At 68.0% G+C, this 16,305-nt stretch overlaps 3 protein-coding genes across 5 annotated transcripts; 1 reads left to right on the plus strand and 2 right to left on the minus strand.

Moving 5' to 3' along the window:
- Window positions 1–1,549: 1,549 nt before the first annotated feature.
- Window positions 1,550–11,495, minus strand: PRPF31 (pre-mRNA processing factor 31). Of its 3 annotated transcripts, none has more exons than XM_062177686.1 (14): window positions 11,436–11,495; window positions 10,781–10,965; window positions 10,642–10,702; window positions 9,096–9,179; window positions 8,551–8,648; window positions 7,744–7,850; window positions 7,452–7,621; window positions 6,754–6,911; window positions 4,251–4,340; window positions 3,354–3,481; window positions 3,194–3,266; window positions 2,760–2,888; window positions 2,580–2,678; window positions 1,550–1,965 (listed from the first exon to the last, which is right to left on the minus strand). In XM_062177686.1, exons 2-14 carry the CDS (start codon window positions 10,955–10,957, stop codon window positions 1,840–1,842), a joined length of 1,500 nt encoding a protein of 499 aa, XP_062033670.1. In that variant the 5' UTR covers window positions 10,958–10,965; window positions 11,436–11,495; the 3' UTR covers window positions 1,550–1,839. The 3 variants fall into 3 exon arrangements, with proteins under 3 accessions (XP_062033670.1, XP_062033669.1, XP_062033668.1); XM_062177685.1 differs by having other exon boundaries at window positions 11,427–11,495; XM_062177684.1 differs by lacking the exon at window positions 11,436–11,495 and adding an exon at window positions 11,185–11,355.
- A 91-nt stretch (window positions 11,496–11,586) lies between these two features.
- TFPT (TCF3 fusion partner) lies at window positions 11,587–14,647 on the plus strand. The gene is made up of 6 exons (XM_062177717.1): window positions 11,587–11,949; window positions 12,054–12,312; window positions 12,816–12,886; window positions 14,024–14,093; window positions 14,174–14,392; window positions 14,484–14,647. Exons 1-6 carry the CDS (start codon window positions 11,927–11,929, stop codon window positions 14,601–14,603), a joined length of 762 nt encoding a protein of 253 aa, XP_062033701.1. The 5' UTR covers window positions 11,587–11,926; the 3' UTR covers window positions 14,604–14,647.
- On the minus strand, window positions 14,633–15,806 carry NDUFA3 (NADH:ubiquinone oxidoreductase subunit A3). Its single transcript, XM_062177734.1, has 4 exons — window positions 15,728–15,806; window positions 15,429–15,503; window positions 14,858–14,935; window positions 14,633–14,770 (listed from the first exon to the last, which is right to left on the minus strand). The coding sequence occupies exons 1-4, from the start codon at window positions 15,735–15,737 to the stop codon at window positions 14,679–14,681; spliced, it is 255 nt and encodes an 84-aa protein (XP_062033718.1). The 5' UTR covers window positions 15,738–15,806; the 3' UTR covers window positions 14,633–14,678.
- Window positions 15,807–16,305: the final 499 nt, after the last annotated feature.

Below are 16,305 nucleotides of genomic sequence, written 5' to 3' on the forward strand. Positions count from 1 at the left end.
TTGCCCTGCCGCTGCCTGGTTCCGAGCCGGGAGGTGGGACCGTCGCCTCGGGCTCCCGAGCGTCCTGGGGCCGCTGCGGACGGCAGCGAGGAGATCGCGCCCTTCGGTCCACCTGTGCCTTCAGCGCTGCTCCCAGCTCCGTCCGCCGTCTCTCCCTGGGGCGGACTGCCCGCGGGATCCCTGCTGGGACGGGTCCGTGCACGTCCACCATCGTTTTCGCGATCACGCGGGTGTGCTGGATGATCCGAGGCGCTGTAGCTTCCGTGAACCGGGAAGCGCTGGCCCGGAGCCACACACAAGGTCGGGGCGGGGAGGGCAGAGGTGCTCGGTTCCTCGCTAGGTGGGGCAAGAGTGAGATCAATCCGGGGGAGAAGCAAACAAGTACTGAGCCATTCTGCAGGTGCAGGGAGGGTCGCTTGTACTCCCCTGCTGGGGTCCAGAGAGGAGCCCTGGGCCGAGGGAGGGACTGGGCGCGGGAGACCTGCAGAGTGGTGATGGGGGCGGGTCCAGAGTGATGCTCTCAAACCTGGCTGCTGCACACAAGAACCACCTGCGGGGCTCAAGCTAAAGCACCGGAAGCCGTCTCGGTGGTGGGGGTGGCAGGGGAGCCACCTAACAGGAAGTGCAGCACAAACGTCACTTTGAACTTGTTTGAGATGCACAGTTTGAGCCCCACCTCAGACCCACTGAGTCAGGACCTGGGCTCAGCAGCGGGGCTTCAGCAAGCCCTCCAGGTAATTCTGAGCGATCGAAGCCTCTTAGCACTGCAGGGAAGGCAGTGACTCGGCCCCTCCCGCGACCCACACCCTGTCCACCCCCAGGGCTGGGGGCCACAGCCGGCTCACAGCCACCAGCTAGGGCGGTCCCTAGCAACCTGGGCTGACCTGAAGGGTGGGGGGATACAAGCAGGGGGCAGTTACACAGCCTGGGGTCATTCAGCCACCCAGAGGTGCCTGCTAGGGGGCAGACTCTGACTTGAGGGAGGAGTCAGAGATTGGCAGCGGGGTCCACTGGGAATGAGGGAGGGACTTGGGTCCAGACATGCAGTGATGGGGAAGCCGGGCGAGAAGGGGGAGATCTCAGACAGGACCCAGCGAGAAAGCGGGGGGGGGGGGGGGCTGTGAAGACACAGACACCTCGCTTCCCCGCTGGTTCCTGTCTTCACCCACCCCAGGGTAACTAGAAGCCCCGGCCTCACAGACAGGGTGGGTGCGGTTAGCCCTTCGCGGGAAACCAGGCTTGGCCACACTCTGGGCCTGCCCACGCTGCCCCCTCGGCCCAGGTGAAGGTGCCGCTGAGGACCCAGGGTGTGGGAGGAGGGTGCTCCTGGGGGTGGACCCATGAGGGTCCTCGCTGGCTCAGCACCACCCAACCCCAGTCACGGGGCCCTGGCACCCGTGGGGTTGGCATGGCACAGTCCAAGGTGGCCTGGGGTCCCAGAAGAAAGTGGCAGAGCCGGGCTTGCACTGGGGGCCCAAGTTCTCCCCCCACCTCCGCCACCAACTTTGGTGCCCCAGGGTCTGACACACGAAGGCTCCACAGGCCACACCTCAAAACGTGTTTTAATTGTACTCTTCCCCTAGACCATCTGCAGCTAGAGTAAAAAAAGGCATGGGGCAAGCCCCTGTGTCTCGGGAGCGGGGCGGCCATCCAGGCCCTGGGGGAGCCGGCCCAGGCCCCCGCGCCTCTGAGCCGGGCGGCCATCCAGGGCCCCTCCCGGTCCTGCCTGGATTGGACGATATACACACCGGGGCCCAGGGCAGGCAGGGCAGGCTCCTGGCCCCGCCCCCAGTCCCTGCATGAGGGCAGGGCCTCTGTGTCCCTTCAGTGGGCAGCCCCTCAGGTGGACATGATGCCGCTCTTCTCGCCCTTGACCTTGAGGAACTCGGCCATGCTGGAGAAGTACTTCTGGTTAGCCTCCGCCACCTTCTTCTCGGCTGCCTGTGGGTTCACGATCTCCAGGCCCTGCGCGGGTGAGGCAGAGGGGACCGTGGTGGGTGGGGACGCCAGCGAGCCTCCCGAGGGTGTCCAGGCTTCAGCTGGGCCCAGTCCCTGGGAGTCTACGGTCCCCTGGACGAGGCTCTGCCTTCCTCACAGGTTCCCAGGCGACATCCCGCCTGGGAACAGAGCCCCAGGGAGCTGCCCAAGCTGCGCCCAGCAGTGGTTCAGTGGTTCTTCCCACGAGGGCCTCTGGGTCCTGCTCCCGCTGCCCGGGCGCCTGTGTCCCACGGTCCCACCGACCCACGCTGTCTCCTCTGCTCTTCACCTCCTCCCCAGAGCCGACACCCCTGGGACTTGGTGGGCGCCCAGTGGACACTCCCTGACTGGGCAAGGGAGCGTGGGAATCCAAGCCCACCTGGCAGCTTTCTTGTGACCACCTGGACCGCCCATCCTCAGGAACTGGGCAGCCCCAGACCTCAGTCTGGGGCTGGTCTGTGCTCCCCCTTCTCACACCTACTGTGCCAGGGCCACACGGCTGGGGAGGGGGGACCCTATCGTGCCCCTGCCTCACGCGGAAAGGGAAGGAGCTCGGCTGCCCCCTCTCCGCAGGCCCTGGTGGGGGGCGGCCCAAGCCGTACCTGCAGGGGCGTGAAGGCCACGCTGGAGGCCGTGCCCGAGGTGCGGTCACGGATGGTCGACTTCCCGCCATACACCACGCTCTGCTTCTGCAGGGTCCGCTGTGGGTGGGAGGGCATGGGGTGAAGGGGCAGCCCCGCCCCCCATCCCTCAGCCCCGCCCCTGCCTGGGCCCCACCATACCTGCAGCGTCTTGGAGATCCTGGCTTTGGTAGCCTCGTTCACCTGCGTCTGCCGCACGCGCCCACTGCCCGACTTGCCCAGGTGGCCCAGGCTGAAGCCCAGGTCCTCCTGGTAGGCGTCCTCCTCAATCTGGGGGGGGGGGTTACCCGCAGTCAGGTGGGGGCCCTCAGCACACAGCGCCCTTTCTCATGTTTGGGGGGGAGAGGGTGCGAGGGCAGCACAGGTTCCAGCACTGGGGGCACTGAGCCCACCACGCAGGACCGGAAGATGCTCAGAGCACAGGGGGCGGGTGTGGCTGAGCCTGGGAGGCCGGCAGGCCTGGGTCCTGGGAGCCTGGTGAGGGTGGGCAGCGGAAGGGGAGAGCCAGCGGGGCCCTGGGTGAGGGGGCGGGGACGGGGCAGGACTGGGGGCCCTGGGTGAGGGCCGGGGCCCACCTCTCCGAAGCTCATGCGGTTGGCCTGCTTCCGGATCTCCGTGAGCCCCAGCCGCTCCTTCATCTTGCGGTACCTGGGAAGGCGGGCGGGGCACGCGTGGGCGGAGAGCTCCGGCCTCTTCCTCTCTGAGGCCCCCGCCAGCGCCCCCCAGGCCTCTCACCTGCGGCCGCCTCGCTTCTTCCGCTGCCCATCGAGGGGCGCAGGCAGCGGCTTCACCTGCTTCACAGGGGGCGGCTCCTGCCACTTGTCGAACTTGCGCTCTATCTCGTCTTTCAGTTCGTAGCCCACCTGGGGCGGGGGGGACAGGGAGGCGGGGGCGGCTGCACCACGGGCCATCGGCCCGCAGCACCCGACGGCTTCGGCGGCTCTTGGGTGCCTTTGAAGCTGCTGCTCGGCCCGAGCTCTCAGCCCTGGACAGTGGGCGGGCCGGCCGTCCAGCTCACACCCGCGATGCCTGCTGCTCTCCCGGCCCCGCCCTGTCACCACCTCGCCCCCCGGAGGCTGGGGGGGCTCTGGCCTCAGGCCGCCTGCACCGACCGTCCCACCTGGACTTTCCCAAGGGCCCTGGGACTTGACGCTGACTACACTCAGGTGCAGGGCAGAACTTCCTGGCCAGAGAAGCCCTCCCGCCGACCCCTCACACCCCAGATGCTGTTCGTCCTCTTGGCATTTGTGGGGCAAATGTCACCCGGCTGCCGTCCCAGCCCCCAGCCCACACTAGAGTGGGAGCCCCAGGGGCGGGGCTTTGTGTGTGTGTGCGCAGGGGTGGCGGCTGGGAGCCGGCACACAGCAATGCCCAGGACGGCCGGTGCAGCTGCCGAGAGCACACAGCCAGCAGGGCCCAGGTCCTGGCCCAGAACGGCTGACGTCACCTCACAAGGCAAGAGGGGTGTGGCTGGGATTGTGGGGTGGGGATGGCGCCATGGGGTCACGAGGTCCCTGACGGGGAGGCTCCTGGCTGGCTCTGCAGACAGACAAGAGCTTCAAGCCAGGGCAGGGGGTGTGTGTGCCCCATCAGTCAGTGCTCCTGCGGCTGGGGCCCCAGAGCGAGCCTCACCTTCCCCTCCGTGCTCTCGTGGAAACTGTCCACGCGGGCTGCCAGCGTGCACTTGGCGGCCACCAGCCGGGCTGCTTTCCGCCGCAGATCCTACAGCAATGGCAGGGGGCGCGGAGTCTGTGAGCCAGACAGACAGATAGACAGACTGGGCTGCTCCTCAGCGAGGGGGCTTCACTCACACACTCACTCACACACACACACACACACACACTCCGGACTTCTCTCTCACACAAACACACACACACACTTCGGATTTCACTCTCATACACTCACACACACACACACTCCGGACTTCTCTCTCACACACATACACACTCTCCGGACTTCACCCTCTCACACACTCACACTCAGGACTTCTCTCTCTCTCTCACACACACACACACACTCACGGTCCCCTGCTCCCAACAGCCCCAGAGGTGACTCCCTGCCTGCCCTCCCCCATCGTGGAAAGGAGGTCCGGGTCGGAGGAGCCGTGTGCTGGGGTCGCTGTGGCTGAGGGCAGAGCCCAGAGGAGGACGCGGAGGTCCCCAGGGGAGCGCCTGCAGCCTGTTCCGAAGCCCGGGCTGTGCGGGCTCGCCCTGCAGCCTGTTCCAAGCCCGGGCTGTCCGGGCTCGCCCTGCAGCCTGTTCCAAGCCCGGGCTGTGCGGGCTCGCCCTGCAGCCTGTTCCAAGCCCGGGCTGTGCTCGCCCTACAGCCTGTTCCAAGCCCGGGCTGTGCGGGCTCGCCCAGTTCCGAAGCCCGGGCTGTGCGGGCTCGCCCTGCAGCCTGTTCCGAAGCCCGGGCTGTGCGGGCTTGCCCTGCAGCCTGTTCCGAAGCCCGGGCTGTGCGGGCTCGCCCTGCACACAGCCCTCTCATCAGATGCTCCAGCGCCAGGCTGCTGCGGTCACTGCCCCCACTTGGCAGACGTGAACCCACAGCCGCACTGTGGCGTAGTGGGCTAAGGCTCTGCCTGCGTGGCGCCGGCATCCCGTATGGGTCTGGTTTGAGTCCTGGCTACTCCACTTACAAGCCAGCTCTCTGCTGTGGCCTTGGAAAGCGGTGGAAGATGGCATAGGTGCTTGGGCCCCTGCACCCACGTGGGAGACCCGGAAGAAGCTCCTGGCTCTTAGCTCTGGATCGGTGCAGCTCTGGCCGTGGCAGCCATTTGGGGAGTGAACCAGTGAATGAGAGATCTCTCTGCCTGTCTGTAACTCTGCCTCTCAAGTAAATAAATAAAACCTCCTAAAAAACATGCGGACACTGAGGTTCCCGGCCACCATGTGGGCCACACTGTGGCGTCTCGGCCTGGAACAGCACGGGAGGGAGGGGCCCTCAGCCACCGGGCACAGGCGTGGCCTGTGGAGGGCCTGGCTCCGGGCAGCAGTGGGCAGTGCCCGGGCTCCAGGCCTGGGATTCTGGGCGGCCTGCTGGCACCCTGGGGTCCGTTCCCGTCTGGTGCCTGAGGACTGGAGGACAGTGAAGGGTGGGGCGAGGCACGCGGCCAGGAAACGCCGTCCACACGAGGGACAGGAGCCAGCACCGGGGACAGCCAGGCCATCTGTCCTGCAAGCGGCTCTGGCTCCCATCAGTCCTCGTGCCACAGGAGGAGCCCGAGGGAGCCAGGGGCCCAGGATGCTTAAGGTAGTGAGGGTGGGAATCCGGGAGACTCAGACCCTGGACAAGGCGCTGAGGCTCTCTGCCTCAGTGTCCACATCTCTACAATGGGCGGTAAAAGCACAGAGACGCCAGCATGCAGGAAAACACCACCAGCCATGAGGGCCGTGGGCAGGCAGTGAGCCCCGAGCGTCCCCCACCCCGCCCCCAGCGCTTTCACCGTCACGTCCCTGTGGTGGCTGTCATGTGGGGACCATGGGGACACCCGCCTCTGAACCAGTGCACTTCCCCTCTGAGCCCGGAGGTGGACGCCCGAGCAAGACCATCGGGACAGACGTACGGACTTGCCCATGGCCACCGCTGCCATGGAAGAAGGAAGTGAACCTGCTGGGGGCGTGGATCTGCCCTCACCACTGCTCCCCAGACGCTTCTCTGCCGCCGTGCAGGAAAGACCACACAGCTGAGGGAAAGGGCTGGGTCTGCATGGGGCCAAGATCAGCCTGTGTGAGACGACTCTGTCTCCAGGGGAGCCCTGGGGGAGACTGACGCTAGGGGGGGCAGGGGCAAGGTGGGCAGCACAGCCGAAGCCCGAGGCCGGCAACTGCCCCATGCACCCCTCCCCAGCGCCTGTGAAACTGGACCCTGGCCTGCATGATCCACAGCCCCCAGCGGGCCCTGCAAGGCCTCCGGGCACATCGGCAGACCTGGGCACTTGCAAACCGGGCCTTGCGCTGCAGGCCTGAGTCCTGGCCACAACCCCGGGCACACACTGCCCCGTGTCCCAGGAGAGCTCCCGCCTCCTATGAGCGCATGGCCCCGCAGGACCACACCCCAGTGCTGTGTGCTCCAGCCCCCGGCTCTGACACCACAGGCCACCCTCTCTCCGGGCCCCGATCACAGCCGTGCTCACTGGGGGCAGGGACTGCACGATGTCGCTGTGGTAGATGTAGCCGGTGTGGGGCAGCACCGAGGTCGACGAGAAGCCGGACAGCGTCTTGCGCTGGGCACCGAGCAGCATGATGTTGCAGGCAGGCATCTTGGAGAGGTTGGTCAGGCCGCCGGCCACGCCTGCAGCAGGGTGGGGTGGGGGAGAGGTTGGTTAGGCCCAGCCTGGAGAGGGAGGGGAGGCTGGTCACGCTGCCGGCCACACCTGCAGCGGGGTGGGGTGGGGGAGAGGCTGGTCAGGCCCAGCCCGGGGAGGGAGGGGATGAGGAGGGGACCCGAGGTGGCTCAGGGAGAGGCCTCAGGAGAAAGCAGCCCCGAGCTGGGAGAGCGGCCCTCTCTCCTGGAGCCAGCGGGTCTGCCGGCGGCCTCTGCTGTGGCAGCTACTGTGACGGAACACAGCTGCTCCCCCAACACCCCTTGCTCGAGGGGGAGGAGCCCCGGGGGCACCTGCCAGTGAACTCGAGCGCATGCCAGCACTGGCATCCCCGCCTTGCGAGAGAACTGACCACAGCGCCGGTTCCTACTCGCAGGCTGCCCGTGCTCCAGGGCAGGGCCACGCAGCCTCCTGGCTCTGCTGGACTCCGCGCCTCCCTCCCCGCCCTGCACTTCTGTGCCAGGAGACACGGGGCACGGGGCCCGAGCCCCCACTTCCCAGGGCCTCACCCATGATCTTGGCGGCCGTGGACGCTCCGATGATGATGGACAGGTTGGGGGCGATGAAGGACATCCGGGACTCCACATACTCGTAGATGCGGTGCTTGGAGGCGTTCAGCTCCAGCGCCATGTCACAGGCCTCCTCCAGCCGCTCCAGCTCCTCCTCCGACAGCTGCTGCCTGCGGGGGGACCCGGCCCTCCTGGGACTGCCGTCTGACTGGCGCGCGCCCAGTCTTCTCAGCTCTCCGCCAGCGCCTCCCCGCCCACGCCGGCTGGGGCCTCCCTTCCACGGCGCACGTACCCCTGGGTGGTGGAGGCGGTGACGCTGACGACCATGATGGTGGCGTTGGTCAGGATCTGCTGCAGGTTCTCGTTGTTCTTGCACTTGTCCAGGCTGTTGCCCAGCTCCTGGGGGCGGGGAGGGGGAGGGGGTAGGGGCTCGGCAAGGCTCCCTGCGGCAGCGCCCGCGCGGCTCCTTGTGGGGGCCCTGGGCGAGCTGGGGCTCCTGTGGGTCAGCATTGCAGCGGCTCTGCGTCAGCTGACCCTGAAGCGGGACACGACCTGCTGCCCTCGGCCACCATCTGGACCTGCCCGTCTCCCCTCTGACCCGAAGCTTAAAGGTCTGACGTGACCCGGCCTTGCCAATCCCTCCCCGGTTTCTCCCGGTCATCCCTACTCAGGGGCTCTGCGCGTATCGGCTGCCTCCCCAACCCTCCACGCGGGTGCTCGTTCAGACCCAGAGCGCGACTCCAGTGCCGCCCGCCGCGTGCACAGGGGGGAAGCACAGGAGAGGCCTCAGGAGGGTCCGGGGGAGCCGGGGGAATGTCCTGCCCCGGCTCCATGATGGAGCCGCCGTCTCTGTCCGCTCCTCCCGTCGGCAGCCCTCACGCCTCTTCTGATCCTCGGCGCTCACTTATTTACCCGAGGGACAGAGCGAGAACCAGACCTCCGTCTGCGGGTTCACTGCCCGAGGGCCTGCTGGGCCGGGTCAAGGTGCCCGGATCTCCCTCGTGAGCGGCAGGGGCCCGCCCCTCCCAGACGGCAGCGGGCAGGCGGGGACAGGACGCGGGCGGGGCAGGACCCCGATTCTCTCATTCTCTCCGCTCACCTTGACCGTGCGGATGTAGTCCAGCGCGTTGGGGACCAGGGACTCCAGCTCGGGGAACCTCTTGGAGTACTTATCCCGGATGAACTTGTGGATGATGTCTACAGGGGACGGCAGTGCAGGCGGCTGTGGAGGGCGCAGGCAGAGCCCCTGGTTCTCCCCAGGACCCGCCTCCCCTCGTGCTCGGCACTCAGCCGCCGGCGTCTCGGTAGAGCCTGTCCCGGCTGCCGGCTGAGCAAGGCCGGCAGCTCATTCCCCTCTTTGCCTCCTGGCCTCGCTGGTGGGGACGTGAAGGCGCTGGCTGAAGTGGGGCGGTCGCCTTGTCCCAGCCACAGAGCCACACAACAGCAAGAGCCCGGGTGCCATGGCATAGGGCCGCCACACCAGGCGTGGACTGCTGGCTCCCTGAGAGGAAAGCTCCCTCCCTACGTGAGCCACGCCGTTACAGCACCGCCCCCTCCCCCACGGGCCCGGGCAGGGTGTGGGAGAGGCCAGCGGGGCAGGGTGGCCTGGGGTCCCAGACAGGGCCGGCTCGTCCCAGCACTCACTCAGCTCGTTCTCGATCTCCACCGTCAGGTTGTTGGCATCCACGATGACCCGGTACTCGGGGGCCGCCTCCACGGGTCCCATCACTGAGGGGAAGCCAGGGTGTGGGGCTCAGTCCGAACGCACCTGCCCCTGGGGCCCACGGCTGGGGAGGCGGGGACCAGGGGGAGGGGCTGACGAGGGCGCGGCCAGAAGCTGAGCCCAGACGCTGGCAGGGGGCTGCAGACCCTGCCGCTCAGGTGCCTCGGACCCTTCCCCTCGCAGGCGGGGCGGGGGGCAAGGCAGGTGGTGAGGGGTCTCCCCCGCACCCCAGCAGTGCAGGTGCTGCCTGTCAGACACCAGGCTGTGAGACGCGGTGCATCCATGTCCCCCCCCACGCTGGGCCTGGCCGGCCCGACCTGGGGAAGTGTCCCTCCCTGTGGCTCGGAAGGCAGAAGCGCCTGGCACGGCTCCCGGGCTCCTTCTCTGCTTGGCGCAGGTGCTCAGGCTCCAGAGTCCGGTTCAGGGACCCTCGAGGCAGGGCCAACCAGTCCCACCCTGAGCCCCTCCGACAACTGCCTGGGACCCGCCTGTCTCCCACACCAGATCCTGAGCGTCTCGAGAGCACGGACCCGGGAAACGCTAGGCGAAGGGGGAACCAGTTTCTCGGAGCCTCTACTCTTGGCCCCCTCCCCCTCCCCCATGCCCAGCACCCTCCCCCCGCCCCGCTTCCTGGTGCCAGTGACTGCCACCCAAGAGCCCTCGGTGACAAAGAGCAAGGGGCGGAAACAGGACAGCCCTCCCACGAGCTGATCTGCGTATTCAACAGCTGACCCAGTGGGCCCTGATGTCAGAAGTGGGAAAAGGTTTTAGGTAATAACAGTAGGTTATTTACTTTTATCACTACCTTGTATCTACCAAAGCGTACAGTAGTAACATCTCCTGCTTAGATAAACGTAAGGGACAGGCTGGCATTGTAGCAGTGGGTTAAAGCGCCACCTACAACACCAGCATCCCATACGAACACAGGTTCGAGTCCCGGCTGCTCCGCTTCTGACCCAGCTCCTTGCGAACGCGCCCGGGAATCAGTGAAGGCTGGTCCCTGCCATCCCTGTGGGAGACCCAAATGGAGTCCCTGGCTCCCAGCCCTGGCTGCTACAGTCATTTGGGGAGTGAAGCAGCATACAGAAGCTCGCTCTCTCCATCTCTAACTCTGCTTTTTTAGTAATAATAATGAAAAAAAAAAAAACCCACAAGGATAAAAAATAGAAAGCATAGGAATAGAAAAAGAGAGTCAAGATTTTTAAGAAACTTAGAGGGAAAAGGCCCCCGATGTCAGGTCCTACATCAGGCGTCTCACGGACGTGGCAAAGGCCGTGTGCGTGCCCCACGTGAGCTTGGAAGCCCTGAGGTGTGCCCAGCGGCAAGCAGGGTGCTCGGCACAGGGCGAGGACGTCAGAGACACCAGCCCTGGGATGCAGGGGCTTCAGGAGGAAAAGCGGGCTGGGCCGGGATGAAGGCAGAGCCGGCGGGACGCAGGGGCCAGGGCCGGCCGGGGAGGGGCAGCACCTTCCGCAGCCTTCGCCTGCTTGTTGATGTACTCCTCGATCTTCATCATGATCTCCGCGAACTGCGAGAAGCCGGGCACAGTCAGAACCAGAGCCCCCAGCCCCGCTCCCGGGGGGCGCCCGCATCTCCCTGCTCTCACCATCTTGCTGTCCCATAGCTTGGCGATGCTCTTGACCGAGTCCCCCGAGAGATCCAGCTGCGCCTCCTCCTGCACATCCTCGATGGCCGGCTCCTCCTCCTCCTCCCCGTAGCTTCCACCCTCTTCCTCTTCTGCCGCCTCTTCGAGGTCGGCCAGGAGCTCGTCCGCCAGAGACATCCCGCGGCCTGCGGGGGAGGCGCTTCCCCTCGGACTGTGCCCCCTGGGCCCCCGCTCCTGGGAGGGGTCCCGCCCCCAGCGCCCACCCCCTCTTCACCGAGCCCACCGCCGCAGGCTGCCCAGGACAGCCACTCCCGCTAGCCCCAGCCCGGACCCACGAGAGCCCGCCACCCTCCGGGCGAGCCTGACAACCCTGTCCTCGCCTCCAGGCCTCCGCGAGCCCTCACCTTCCCACCGCCGGGACCCCCGCAGCCCAGCCCCACGAGAGTAGGCCCGGGCGCCTCACAGGCACGGGACCCCCGCGAGGAGCCACCTGGTTAAGCCTGCCTCCCCGCCATCAACCCAAGCTCTAACGTCCGAGGGGTCCCCAGGGCCGGCCCCGGGCGGGGAGCGCGGTAGGACCTCCGCCTTTCTCCTCCCCCACTCGTCCCCCAGCCCCAGGAGCCGCCCCCCGCCCCGTCCTGCGCACCCGGCGCACCACGACCGTTTGCAGCAAGTTAGCAGCTTCCCCGAGCGGCCGGCGCGCGCTGATGACGTCCCACGCCCGCGTCGCCGGCGCTGCGCTCTGATTGGCCCTCGGCCGCGCGTTCGGAACAACAACTTTATTAGCACCCGCGCGGAGGCGGAGACGGAGACGGGGTGAGCCCCGGAGAGGAGAGCCGGGTCGGCGGGCTCGCGCGGGCCGTGGGCCGGGGCCTGCTGAGCGGAGGGTCGCCGTGGCTGCACGACAGCGTCGACAGGAGAATACAGGCGGTGGCACGCAGACGAGAAAGCCGGGACTCGGAGGGGCGGAGGTGGGGATGGCGGGGCGCGGGAGGTGAGGGCACGCAGCCGAAGCCGGGAGCCCGCACCCCCCAGCCCCACTCCCGGAGGGCCCGGGTGGCAGCCCCGGCGCGCCGCGAGGCCTGAGCCCGAGGCTGGAGACCCGGCCGCGAGCGGACGGCCCGGGGCGCCCGGAGCGGGACGGCGATGGAGCTGGAGCAGAGAGAGGGGTGAGCGGCGGGTCTGCACCGCGCGCAGGCGGCTGCGGGAGGCGGGGGCCGGGGCCCGGGCGCGCGGCGTCCCTGAGCGTCCGCCGCCGCCCGCGACCATGCAGGACCATGGCGGCCGTGGGCTTTGAGGAGTTCTCGGCGCCGCCGGGCTCGGAGTTGGCGCTGCCTCCGCTCTTCGGCGGCCACATTCTGGAGAGCGAGCTCGAGACGGAAGTGGAGTTCGTGTCCGGCGGCCTGGGCGGCTCGGGGCTCCGGGAGCGGGAGGAGGAAGAGGAGGCCGCCCGGGGCCGGCGGCGGCGCCAGCGGGAGCTGAACCGCAGGAAGTACCAGGCGCTGGGGCGGCGTTGCCGGGAGATAGAGCAGGTGGGTGGGTGCGCCCCCCGCGTGGGCGTGTCGACCTAGCTTCGCCCACGCACTCTGCCCCCTGACACCCCCAGGTGGGAGCGCGGGCCCCGGCCTCCCCTACCCGAGCCCGGGCCTTGCCCCCCACCCCCGGCCCTGCAGCAGCTTCCCTGGCCCGGAGGAGGATGGAGCGGGAGCCAGGCTCGGCGCCGCGGGACAACGTCTCTGGGTCTCTTCCCGTCTTGCACGTCAGGGGGGCCACGGGAGCGGTCCTGTTCCGTGGCCTCTTAGCAGGGGCTCCGGGGGAGCCCGAGTGGGGAGTGAGCCGTGCAGGTACCTGTGGAGCAGCGGCCCAGGCAGAGGGAAGCGTGTGGAAGGCCGCCGGCCGTGCCGGTGCTGCAGCAGGCGGGGGAGGAGTGGGAGGTGAAGAGGGGCCTTAGGCACAGGGCGTCTCAGCCCCTGGTGCAGTGGCCCGCGGGAGGGTGTGCGTGCGCGTGTGGACGGCTGTGCCCCCCCCCCCATAGGTGAACGAGCGGGTCCTGAACAGGCTCCACCAGGTGCAGAGGATCACCCGGCGGCTCCAGCAGGAGCGCAGGTAGCCCCCACACCTCACTGACTGGGGGGCGGGGCCTGGGAGAGGGGCGGGGCTGAGCAGGCTGCATCCCTGGCTGAGCTGTAGTCTCCTGTCCCTGGCGGGTGGCACCTGCCACCAGGCTGCTGTGAGGGTCCCACGGACGTCACAGGTGCTGTGACCAGGCCTGCGGGCCCCGCGGCCAGCCCTGCCACTCCCCTGTCGAGGAGGAACAAGCCCGGTGCCGGGCGCCCCTGACCCAAGGCACGTGCCCCTCTGAGGAGCTCTGCCTTGGCGTGCCGGCCTCCTGGCCACACCCGAGCTGGCCAGCGCGGTCGCCGAAGACCACAGCGGCAGTGCTTAGATTTAATTAACTAGAATTGAGACTTCAAACCCATCACGACGAAACAGTAAGTCCGGTTCTTCAGTGGCTCAAGGTTCAGCCACAGGGGTCTCAACGCAGTCCTCCGGCCGGTGAGGGGCAGGCTCGGGCAGCACGGCCGGCGCCCCTCCGAGGTTCTTGGGGGACCATGAACACTCCCCACAGCTCTCTGAACTCTGCACTCCTGTCGACTGCCCCTGCTCTTGCCACGTGCACCCGTGTCGGTGAGCTGCAGCTGCTGCAGCCTGGGCGACTCCGCCCCTCTTCCCTGTTTGCACCTTCACAGGGAAATGGGGCTCCCCAGGTGTGGCCCTGGTGGCCAGGGCAGGTCCCCCCCAGGCCCATGATCAGAATTGTGGTCCTTCGACCGTTGAAACCCGGTCTCTGGTCTCTGCTCAGGTCCGCAAGGCCCTCCCTCTGCACCCCCCCCCACTTGCTTTCCCCCTGCACGGCTAAACCCAGAGCCCCGCCCCGTATGGACAGGCTCCCCTGTTCCTGACACCCGCAGCACCTGGTACACAGCAGGCGCTCAGTCATGGAAACAGTCCCCTGGTACAAGCTCAGCCCAGGCACTGGAGCTTAAGAAGGAACCGGCGGGGGAGGGGGCAGTGGCGGGAGGGCCGTGTCACCCCCACCTCCCGGCGTCCACGCGTGAGGACAGTAGGGCTCCGGCCCGGAGTCGCACTGCTGCTGCCTCCCGGCCGCCTGGGGAACAGCTCTGCGTCAGCCGGCCCGTCCCCGTCGCCGGCCGGGACCGACCGGCAGCCTCTCCGGCGCAGGTTCCTCATGAGAGTGCTGGACTCCTACGGCGATGACTACCGCGCCGGCCAGTTCACCATCGTGCTGGAGGTGAGCGCGAGGTCTCCAGGCTGGCTGCGGGCCTAGGGCCCGGGACCCGACCCTCACCTGCCTTTCCCTCGGGCCCCCAGGACGAGGGCAGCCAGGGCACGGACGCCCCCACCCCCGGCAACGCGGAGAACCAGCCTCCGGAGAAGGAAGGGCTGTCCCCAGCCAGGAGGACGCCGGCCCCCGCGGAGCCCAGCAGCCCGGTTCCGGGCGAGGGACCCAGTGGGCGCAAGAGGCGGCGAGCGCCGCGGGAGGGGCGCCGCGCAGGAGCCGCGCTGACCCCCGAGCCGGCCCCAGTGCAGGTGCGAGAGGGCGGGGCAGGGTCATCCGGGCTGGCGTGGGCAGCACGGGAGAGGGCCCGCAGCTCGCTCACCCTCCCGCCTTCTCTCCCAGATTAAGGTCGAGGAAGACTTCGGCTTCGAAGCTGACGAGGCCCTGGACTCCAGCTGGGTGTCTCGGGGGCCTGACAAACTGCTGCCCTACCCGACCCTGGCCAGCCCGCCCTTCGACTGACCCCTCCCCCCAATAAACCGGGCCTCGCCTGGTGCGCGCACGTTTATTGGGGCCTCTGCCCATCCACACAGGGGCTCACAGCTTCTTCAGCCACTCCAGGCTGGGGCCCTGGGGGTCCTGGGGGTGGCTGGGCACGTCGGGCATGTTCCCGTCATCCCGGAGGGGCACTGCGGGACAGAAGCGGGGACGAGGGCGGGGGTCAGCATCAGGCCGCGCGGGGAACCCGTGCCCGTCCCCGCCACGCCCCCACTCACCTGGGTAGTTGTAGGGCGTGGCCTGGTTGATCATGGCGGAGTACTTGGTGTAGGGGCTGAGCGAGGGCAGAATTATAGCTGTGGAGACAGACGGGGTGAAGCCGGGTTGGGGGCGGGGGCAGCAGGAGGGAGCGCCCAGGACCCTGGGTTCCAACTCTGGAGGTGTGGAGACAGGTTGCCTAGAGGGGAGTGGGGGTCCGGAGAATGTTCCAGAAGAATCGTGACTTACAAACTGCGGGGCAAGGTGCGGGCCGGGGTAGGGCGGACAGGCCCGTGCTGTCCACCAGCTAAGAGCCACAAGTGTCACTTTACATGTTCTGGAAGGTACACGGTGAAGGGGAGAAATCTCAAACACGGACAACGTAAAGCACCTGCCGCTAGCGGCCCCGCCAGCCTGAGGCCAGGGGGCCTGCGGGATCGGCCCCGCGCGCCGACGCGAGCCTCACTTCCGGAGCAGCGGTTCTCCGTGGGGGCGCGCGAGGCTCGCCGGGGGTCTTCCCGAGACGCGGGGGCGCGCGGGCGGGCGGCGGGAGTGGGAACCCGGGTACCGCGGCCCCCCGCACTCACGCACCGAGGCCGGCGATGGTGAAGGACACGACCAGCACCGGCTCCTTGGCCCAGGCGTTCCTGAGAAAGGTGGCGAGCCCTGGAGGAGCGGACGAGGAGGGTCACCCCTGCAGGGGCTGCCCCGAGTGACCTCGAGCCCTGCGCATGGCGCCCGCCCCGGAGGAGCCCCCTCGCCACTCCCGCGTCCCCGTCTCGCACGGTTGCCATCGCCTCCACGGCTGCTCCGCCGCGTCTGAGCCCCGGGACTGCCCGGAGCACCCTGGAGCTGCCCGAGCCCCGCATGCCCCGAGAAACCGCACTTACTCCCGGCCATCTTGGTCTCGGCGGCTGCGGCGGAGACGCGGAGCACGCTGGGAGTTGTGGTCCCCGCGCTGGAGGCGCGGCTGAGTCCGCGCGTGCGCCCTGCGGCAGGAGTGCGGAGGAGGCGGTGAGGGCGCGGGGCACTCTGGGAGTTGTGGTCCCTGCGCGCGAGGCCCCGCTGGCTGAGTCTGCGCGTGCGCACTGGCGCAAACCCGTAAGGCGGCGGCGGGGGCAAAAGGGGTCTTCTACCCTGCAGATTCGAGCGAGCACTTACCTGCGGGGGCTCTCCTCTCTCAGCCTGGAGATCCCTGTGGAGGAGTACCCTCCAGGCCTCCTGCCGCCACCCATCTAAGGCGTGGTCCTCATTTTGTAGTTTGTCCATGAAAGCCCATTTTGCAGATGGAGAAACTGAGGCCCAGAGAAGGCGTTTGACCGGCCTATCATCAACATCAGCTGGGCCCGGAAACCTTACCCTTAGTCCCCAGTCGGGGTGAGGTCTTCCGCGGGCTCTCACGCCGCTGCTGGGACAGCTCAGATCGCTTTGAAAGCCATCCCTGGCCTGGTCAGGGTTTGCCATCAGT

This window comes from Lepus europaeus, chromosome 19, assembly GCF_033115175.1.
Source record: "Lepus europaeus isolate LE1 chromosome 19, mLepTim1.pri, whole genome shotgun sequence".
NCBI classification, from domain to species: Eukaryota; Metazoa; Chordata; class Mammalia; order Lagomorpha; family Leporidae; genus Lepus; species Lepus europaeus.

Bases quoted from the DNA above. Each gene is read 5' to 3' on its own strand.
- PRPF31 (XM_062177686.1), bottom strand. From the start codon at position 10,957: ATGTCTCTGGCGGACGAGCTCCTGGCCGACCTCGAAGAGGCGGCAGAA. The intron at 10,703-10,780 runs GTGAGAGCAGGG...GGCTTCTCGCAG, and splicing joins AGCTATGGGACAGCAAGATG to TTCGCGGAGATCATGATGAA. The intron at 8,649-9,095 runs GTGAGTGCTGGG...CGTCCCCTGTAG, and splicing joins GGAGATCGAGAACGAGCTGA to ACATCATCCACAAGTTCATC.
- TFPT (XM_062177717.1), top strand. From the start codon at position 11,927: ATGGAGCTGGAGCAGAGAGAGGG. The intron at 12,887-14,023 runs GTAGCCCCCACA...TCTCCGGCGCAG, and splicing joins CGGCTCCAGCAGGAGCGCAG to GTTCCTCATGAGAGTGCTGG. The intron at 14,094-14,173 runs GTGAGCGCGAGG...TCGGGCCCCCAG, and splicing joins AGTTCACCATCGTGCTGGAG to GACGAGGGCAGCCAGGGCAC.
- NDUFA3 (XM_062177734.1), bottom strand. The intron at 14,936-15,428 runs GTGCGTGAGTGC...CTGTCTCCACAG, and splicing joins CTTCACCATCGCCGGCCTCG to CTATAATTCTGCCCTCGCTC. The intron at 14,771-14,857 runs GTGAGTGGGGGC...TCTGTCCCGCAG, and splicing joins CACGCCCTACAACTACCCAG to TGCCCCTCCGGGATGACGGG.